Source organism: Diceros bicornis, chromosome 5 (assembly GCF_020826845.1).
Source record: "Diceros bicornis minor isolate mBicDic1 chromosome 5, mDicBic1.mat.cur, whole genome shotgun sequence".
Lineage (NCBI taxonomy): Eukaryota > Metazoa > Chordata > Mammalia > Perissodactyla > Rhinocerotidae > Diceros > Diceros bicornis.
In genome coordinates, this window is record NC_080744.1 from 30,817,714 (window position 1) to 30,826,957 (window position 9,244).

At 39.3% G+C, this 9,244-nt stretch overlaps 1 protein-coding gene across 1 annotated transcript; it reads left to right on the forward strand.

The window, feature by feature from the left end:
* Positions 1-1,372: 1,372 nt before the first annotated feature.
* Positions 1,373-4,389, forward strand: LOC131405548 (olfactory receptor 11H12-like). Its single transcript, XM_058540522.1, is given in 2 exon segments — positions 1,373-2,281; positions 4,264-4,389. Coding segments are annotated over 2 exon segments (1,035 nt in total).
* Positions 4,390-9,244: the final 4,855 nt, after the last annotated feature.

Here is a 9,244-nt window from a genome sequence, read left to right on the forward strand (position 1 = left end):
CTGGAAGGCAATTAGGGCAGCCCCTTGCTGTTGTTCCCAGGGTCTTCTCAGTACTTTCTTGTGTCCTCCCAATACTCTCATGGCTCATATGCAGGCCCTTTCCTTTCTCTTTGTGGACAACAGAGAGAAAGGAAAGGACTTCACTAGGACCCAAGGGGACCAGTGCATGTACATTTTTGTGGTAGGCTGAGCCATCTTCAGGATCTCATATAGGATGATCAACCCTCCCTCTTTCCCTGGGCCTAACAGGTTTCCTGAATCACAAGACTCTCAAAGCTAAAATTGGGACAGTCCCAGGCAAACGGTACATTTGGTCACTCTAATCTCACACCATATTGGTCTACCACCTCCTCTTTTTGGCATGCTCTTGCTCCCATCTGCCCCCACGACCTCCCTCCCAGCTTCAATGTCCAGTGGAATGGTACTCTCCTGGCATATGTGAAATGCCTAAGACTTCCAGGTGAAAAGTTAACTGAATTAAGACTCAATGGGAGACATAAATAATGGTTTATTCATTTAACAAGCAGTTAGAAAGTGCATATTGACTACAAGATAATGTATTAGATATTAAAGAAGAATCAAAGATGATTAACACTTGGCCTCTGTTCTCAGAGATTTATAGTCTAGTAGGTATATTAAGACATACAAAAAAAAATTCATGATATGGTATAAATTCTTTAATGCATAAAAATACTGTGGCTTTTAAAATGTTACTTCTCATTCCTTCCAGCTTAAAAAATAATGATTTGTTTGTTTAATATTGATTCAGCAAATATGTTGGCTTGCCTATGGAGTGGACTGCACTGTGCTAGGCATTGGTAATATAGAGTTGAAAAATACAACCTCTGCTTTCATGAAGCTCACAGACTGAAAAGAGACAGAAAAGTGACCAGTTACGACAGGGCATAGTACAGTAAGTTCACACACACATACATTGGATGCTACGGCAGAACAAAGACTTAGTACATGATGGTGGAGTCCAGCCATACCTCATGAAGGAGGCAATTACTGAACAGTGTAAAGGGCAAGTACAAGTTACCCAGGGGAAAAAAAGTAAGTAAATAAATAAGTAAAAAGAAGGAGAAAGAGAACAGAAGGGATCCAGAAGGGATAGGAAAATAGAGAAAGAGAGATGGAAGGAAGGAAGAAGCAACAGACATCTTAGGTAGGGAGAACAGGAGAACAGCATGTCATTTGGTGAAAGTGCAACTATTCTTACTGGGGCACAGGACTCAAGGGGACGCAGGGAAAGAGACGAGGTTAAATAAAGTAGATAAAGACCAGATCATGAAGGGCCTCGTACGTTATGCTCAGTTGTTTGGATTTGTTCTCATGGTGATAATGTCTCATTGCAGCACAGCTTACAGACTAAATGAACGTCTCTGGATCAGGATCCCATTTGGAGTCAGTGAGTGAATTCATCCTTCTGGGTTTTCCCTGCAGCAGGGAGATTCAGGGCGTCCTGTTTATATTATTCTCCATCATCTACCTCCTGACACTCATGGGAAACGAAGCCATTATCTGCACCGTGTGTTGGGACCAGCATCTCCACACCCCCATGTACATCCTGCTGGGGAATTTTGCATTCCTAGCGATCTGGTATGTCAACTCCACTGTCCCAAACACACTGGTCAACTTTCTTTCAGAGACCAAGGCCATCTCTTTCACTAGTTGCTTCCTTCAGTTATATTTTTCCTTTTCCATGGGCTCCACTGAATGCTTCTTTCTTTCAGCAATGGCCTTTGATTGATACTTTGCCATCTGTCATCCTCTGCATTATGCCACAATTATGACTGCACAACATTGTTTCAACCTAGTGATTTCCTGTTGGATGTGTGGCTTTCTCTGGTATCTGGTGCCTGTTATTCTCATCTCCCAACTGCCTTTCTGTGGTCCTAATGCAATTGACCACTTTGTATGTGACTCAGGCCCATTGCTGACCCTTTCGTGTGCTCCTGCTTCCAGGTCCAAGCTTGTCAGCTACATCCTAAGCTCCCTCATCATCCTCCTTAGCTTCCTTTTCATCCTCAGCTCCTACGCCCTGGTTCTACTTGCTGTGCTTCGGTTGCCTTTGGCAGCCAGTCGGCATAAGGCCTTTTCAACCTGTGGGTCCCACTTGACTGTGGTGCTGCTATTCTATGGGACCATTATGGTGATGCGTGTGAGCCCTGGATCCCGCCACTCTACCATGGTGCCAAAGATCATGACCTTGTTCTATGCAATGGTGACTCCTCTCTTCAACCCTTTGATTTACAGTCTCAGGAATAAGGAAATGAAAAATGCTCTCTGGATTTCATCGTTTCTTATGGCTGAGTAGTATTCCATTGTGTATATATACCACATCTTCTTTATCTATTCGTCCCTTGATGGGCACTTATGTTGCTTCCAAGTCTTGGCTATTGTGAATAACGCTGCAATGAACACAGGGGTGCATGTACCTTTACAAATTGGTGTTTTCAAGTTCTTTGGATAAATACCCAAGAGTGGAATAGCTGGATCATATGGTAGTTCTATCCTTGATTTTTTGAGGAATCTCCATACTGTTTTCCACAGTGACAACATGGATGGACATTGAGGGTATAACGCAAAGTGAAATAAGTCAGAGAGAGAAGGTCAAATACCGTATGATTTCCTTCATTAAGTAGTAGATAATAACAACAATAAACAAACACATAGGGACAGAGATTGGATTGGTGGTTACCAGAGGGGAAGGGGGGAGGGAGGAGGGTGAAAGGGAGAATTCGGTACATGTGTGTGGTGATGGGTTGTAATTAGTATTTTGGTGGTGAACATGATGTAATTTATGCAGAAATAGAAGTATAATGATGTACACCTGAAATTTTTACAATGTTATAAACCAATGTTACTGCAATAAACAAAAAATTTAAAAAAAAATGCTCTCTGGAAAGGTCTGGAAAAGTTTAAAATTTCTTTGAAAGTCTTTGGCAGCAGGCCCAGGAGGAGTGTGGAATAATCTAGTTTAGTGTGATATGGTCGAAGCGGCCACCCTTTTCCTTTCACTCGTTTGTAAAATCATTCATTCAATAGATAGTCACTGAATGCCTCCTCCATGTGAGACACTGTGCTTGACACTAGATTATGAAGATAAATATGAAGGTAATTCAGACACAGTCTCTTTCCTTAAATGACAGTCTAGTAGAGGAAACAAGCAGGTAAGAAAATAATTACCATAAAATGCAATAAGTGTTCTAATCAATATATGTACAAGTTGTCACAGAAACACAAAGAAGAAAAAACACCTAATTTAGTCCATAGTTCTGGGGGTGTAGGGATTGGTGTTAGGGAAAACTTTAGTCAATGCAATACTAGACAAGTGTATTTTGTTGTGAGGAGGGGAAAAGCCTTGTATTTCTGTTCAATTTCTAGCTAGATTTCTTTTTCAATCTTGTTGTGATATCCTTATAAGGATATGGAACTTTGAATCAGAAATCTGGATAGGAACTTGATTCTTCTGTTAATCAACTATGTGAATTTGACATGTCACTAAATTTCAACTCAAATTGGAATGGCAATTCCTACCCTAGAGAAGTATTAGTGTGAGGTTTTAGTGAGATAATGGGTATAGAAGTTCTAAAACAATCCCTAGCACATAGAAAATATGCAATAAATGTTAATTGAAAATGAATTTTAATTCTGTGTTTTCATGTTGTTTATCAAAATCAAAATAAATCTCCCCATAAAAGTCACCACCTGTTACTTTTGTCAAAGCCCTTTTACAACAAATCTCCATCTCAACTTTCTTCGGGACATAGAGTAGATTATGTTTCCTCCATTTATACCCAAAATACCCTGTTTTTAGTTTTGTTTGGTTTGGTTTTGGTTGGGGATGTGTGTCTGTGTGTGTGTGTGTGTGTGTGTGTGTGTGCGCACACACAATATTCTAGAGAACTAGTCCTCAAACTGGCTTTTGTATCCCTCTGAGGACACATGAAGACTTTCCAGGAGATACACAAGCATGGATAGTTCAATTTCCAGATCCTCAACTTAATATATACGTTTTCCTAAAGCTGCTGCGCCCAAGAATACATCTGTTACTGAAGCTTCGATTGGTCTTATTTTGCACATCCTCTTTCACAATTGCTCTTCCGCAACTTCAAATATAAAGCCTGCGTTTCACCTAAAATTTAAAACTTACATTGCCCAAATATATAAAATTCTAGTTGGGGACTTAAATCAATAATTTGAAATATCTATCTCTCTACTGTGAAAGTGAGTAAACTTAAATAAATCCTTTTGTAACAGGTGGTTTACAAGTATTTGTTTCCAACAAAATTAAAGGAGATTGTCCCAAAAGAAGAACGTGAGGCAAGGACTTGGGTGCAGGTAGTTTATCAGGAAGTGATTTCAAGAAGCAGGAATGAGAAATAAGAAGGTACTGTAATCAACGAGGACTTGATTCCATTGGGATCTCTGAGAATTCTCTGTCTGAATGGCACGGGGTTAGGGCATTTATCAACTAACTGTGGTTGCACATGGGGATGTTAACACCTCATCTTTCCAAAATGTATTGGCTGATGGACCAAGCCAGCCTCTGTGACTTCAGAGAAGGCCCTGGGAAGAAAGCAGAAAGACACATGGACATGGATTGAGGTGGGAGGGATATTGCCAGATGCTTCTGGGCTCCCCAGGGACTGCCCACCACCTCTGCAGCTAAAATCAGAGATGGGTCAGGAAGTTCAAAAACATTCACTGCAGAGGCTACTTAATTGACTTGTTAGCAGATAATTACAATTTTGCAGTTAACAGTCAGCGTGTGGTAGTGGTAAGAACCAGACTGCTTGAGTTCAAATCCTGGCCTCCATCAACTGCAGGACTTCATATATGCCTCCGTTACCTCATGTTTAAAGTAGCAATAATAGGAGAACTTTCTTCATCGTGCTGTTGTGAGGATGAAATGAATTAATCTGCTTACCAGAGAGCCTAGCAAAGAGTGAACACTAAAATGTCTTCATTATTACGCTATTTCGTGCTTTGGTCCACAGAGAATCTGTTCTCAGTGCAGGCTCTAATTTGGAAGTTAATTTTCTATCCAAAAAAAAATTCCCAATTACCGGAATGTAGCTGAAAACATGGGCATTAGAGCAAAGAATTAACTAGTCAAAAAACTGTACACTCAGATAAAAGAGAGAAAGAAAGAGCACAGAGTATACCAACAACATAGACATTCCTGAATCACGAAGCAGAAATCTTAGTGTATTGAAGATAAAGCAGGCTTTCTCAGCAATATGACTGAAAAAGACTATCTTAACATGTGTTATGAGCAAATGCATATACAAACACTAAATCACCTATCCAAAAAACCCCAATGTCCTTATGTAAAGGAACGTAGGACATGCATAAAATTATTAGTATAGTCAAGAGATTGTAAAATAAATAAATAAATGCAGCCCAGCAGAAAATATATTATTATATGTTATTATCATAACCACTTATTTCATGAGACGGAATTAGAATTTGATATCAAATTTCTGCTTTAAAGAGTTTCTTATATAATATATAATACATATCTAAGATCATATTTATATTTCTTATTGTGATGTATAGGTGGGTCTTTCACAGCTAATCTGTTCTCTTCTTCAAATTCCTAATTAACATTCCCACTTCAAGTATTCATATAGATCATTGATTCTCAACTAGGAGTATAAAGCAAAATCAGTGGGACTTTTTTTTCAAATTACACATGCTTGAACCCTGTCCTGGAGATTCTAATTCAGAAGATGAAGGATGGGTCTAGAGCCTGTCAATATTTAATTGACAAATGTCCATAGATCAGTCTTATGTGCACACACCCCAGTTGAGAAATGTAAGTTTGGGTAGATATGCAAATATGCTTTACTTGACTTTTGACATCAAGTTCCTGATACACAGAGTGATAAAACCAGCAAAAGAGTCTCCCTTATAGAATGCTGCCTAACCAGGCTTATTTGTGTCTAGCTCTGCACTTTTTTACATAATATTCAGGCTTCATGGAAATCAAATAATAAAATATTATACACCCCCATTCCGATCTCATAAAAGTAAAAGTCAGAGAATAAGGCAGAATATATGTGTAATATATAACACTTCAGAATAAAAATAGGTCTGACCAAGCCACATTTTTGCTAGAGGAATTTCTTGTCTGCCTACTAGTTCACAACATAGAACATGAAGGAACTATATACTGTTTACCAAACAGTTAATTTAAGCAGAATTATAAATACAATTTTAAAAACTATTGCCATGGTTCTGGAGTTAAGTGCTGACCCCTTCTCACCATGGGATTGGTGGAAACCGCAGCTGGATATGGCCAAGATTCCTGGTCCTGTTCAAATTCTCTTCTTCCATTGTTCTCCTCAGGTGTTCTCTGCTGACCGTCTGCTGTACCCCTCACTGTCCACATGCCAAACCAGCTAAAATCCCAGTGGCTCTTCTTTGATACAAAGTCAATGCATTAATTGAAGAGAAATCCTAATCACTCCATTTACAGTACTCTTATTTTAAATTTTCTCTACAGAATCCTAAGCAGCTATATTTCTATAACTCTATTTGCTGTTGTTTTTAAATTACTACTAAAATCCATGCTAAAGATAGCACTGAAAGAATGTGTTCTCCTTCATGGCTCTGAAAAATTATAGGCTCCGTTACCTATAATCTGAGAGTGGTCTCAATCTCCTTTCCCCTCCCTCTCCTCTCCTCTCTTCCTCCCCTCTTCTTCTTTGTCCTCTCTTTCTATCTCTTTTTCTGTACATATTCTGTTCTGCTTCTCAGGGATCATATACCTCTCTGGCTTTTGGTAGGAAGAGAACTTGCCCTCAAGTCAGGCAGTTGCTGAAAATAGTCTTCTCCACTCTACGGACACCATTCACTCTGATAATTCTGTTGCTACAAAATTGAACTCTTTCCTGGCTGTGGCAAGCCACAATTCTGTTTAATAATATAATGCTCTCTACATACACGTTCTTACATATCAAAGCAAAAACTCACTATTTGTTATTTGTGAATCAGAGTTGTTTCCACTGCTAAATCTGAAAAGGATCATTTTTGAGCAGGGGAAATATCTGCTCTTTTGCCCTAGAATCCTTATAACTTTCATGCTACGGACTGAATGTTTGTGTTCCCCCAAAATTCATATGTTGAAACCTAATCGCCAATGGGATGGGATGGTATTAGGATGGGGAGCCTTTGGGAGGTGATTAGGTGATGAGAGTGAAGCCATCGTGAATGAGATTAGTGCCCTTATAAAAGAGACCCCAGAGAGCTGCCTCATCTCTTCCACCACGTGAGGTTAATAGTGAAAAGACAGCCATCTACGTAGAGGAAGCTGGTTCTCACCAGACTCTGAATCAGCTAGTGCCTTGATCTTGGATTTCCCAGGCTCCATAACTGAGAGAAAAAAATTCTGTTGTTTATATTCCACCCATTCTATAGTATTTTTGTTACAGCAGCCCAAACGGACTAAGACACTTTCAAAAGTAGATAGCCTTTCAGTACCACGACCGTCCAGGCCTAAACCCCCTCACATGCAGTCTGGTTCTTGTGGCATCATACAAGGACAAAACCACCCCCTCCCTCACCCCACCCCACCCCCACCACTTGGCACTTTTGCACAGTCTTAAAATATATTTATAGTTGTAAAACTCTCTCTACAGTTTTGGATTTTTTTCCTTCTAGGTATTACAGCCACAATCAGAATAGTATTTGCCAAATAATGAATAATGATTGTTGAACCATCTTTACCAAATAACAAGGTTTACATATCATCCAGTCGCAAGTTCTTAAGAATGGAAAGAAACTTCTAGAAATCCCACTTAGATATACACATAATGCTTCACCCCAATGATTGATTGTCTAACCTATACAATTCCTCCCAGTGATGGGAAAATCACTTTCTTCAGAGGTCATCCACTACATGTTTTGAAAGTGATTTGATTTCTGCCCAAATGAGATACTTCTACATAACTCATTCCTTCATTAATTAAACACATTTTTATATTTTCTAAAATGTTTCAGAAATCCCACTAGGTCCTGAGATAAAAAATCAGAATAAGATACAAAAAAATAATTCATGGCAGAAATAGACAAGTAAATCAATAACACAGTATGATTTTCTGGTTTGTTCGTTAAGGGGCAGACTATGCAGTCTCTTCTCCATAGTCTTCCACCTTCTGTCAAACTCTACTGGCAACTTCCCAAGGGAAGAGGAGTTACTAATTTGATTAGTCAAAGCCTGAAACATTGCCAGAGCCATACTTTACTATAGAAGCAGGCTAGTAATCCCTAAAATTCTGGATCCAGTTTTCCTCTTGGTCTTTTACTTCCTGTTTCCATACGGTAAGAAGCTCTGCTGTTACCCACTCATGGAAGGACTGTTACCTCTTCTATTTCACTTCTTCTCCTTCACATGAAAGCAGACTTAAAAGAGCCTGAAACTTTCAGAAGCAAATCATATCTCTTTCACTTCCTATCTCCACCTCAACCAGGCCTCTCCTCTCAAAACTCTTCCTTCCGTTATTCTAGTTTCTCTGGGCCCACACTTGGATAAGTTTGTAAGAACAAGATTTGAGTCATAGACCCAGCCATCTTAGATTGAAGGGAAAATTTAAAAATATCCTCTTATCCTAAACCTGAAACAACTTCTTCAATGAGTATAATCTTGTATGTGCCCAGCTGTGTTTCAAAATGGCACATCATTTCCCATATATCTGTTGTTCTTCATGTAGATAATTCCATCAGTATGGAGTCTCCAGAGGAAGGGAGAGTGGTGGGATTATTAAAACTCAACTATGAAATCTTAATATCACACATTCAAACAACGTTGCTGGAACCTTTAGTAGATGCCAGGCACTGAATTCTTTCATGTATTCAGAATCTGTCCTCATAGGGCTTACAACTAGTGGATGACACAGAGAAACAGGAAATAATTTCTGTGTAAAGAGGAAAATGTTATGATAGGAAAGTATAAAGGCTATGGATCACACAGAAGGAATGCATAGGCCACTTGTTCTGGGCTTTCAGGGTAAGTAGTACCAAGCTGAAACTAGAGAGATGAGAAGGAAGATGGTAGAAAGAAAGGAATTAGAAGAAGAATGTTCCAGGCAGAGATATTGACTGTGCAAAAACCTGGAGGTAAAAGGGAGCATAGAATGTTCAGGGAACTGAAAGTCCTTTGGGGTAATGGGAACACACAGGATAATAGTGAGATAGAAGGCTGGCCTCTCCAAGTGCTGGAGGTTTATATAGGAGC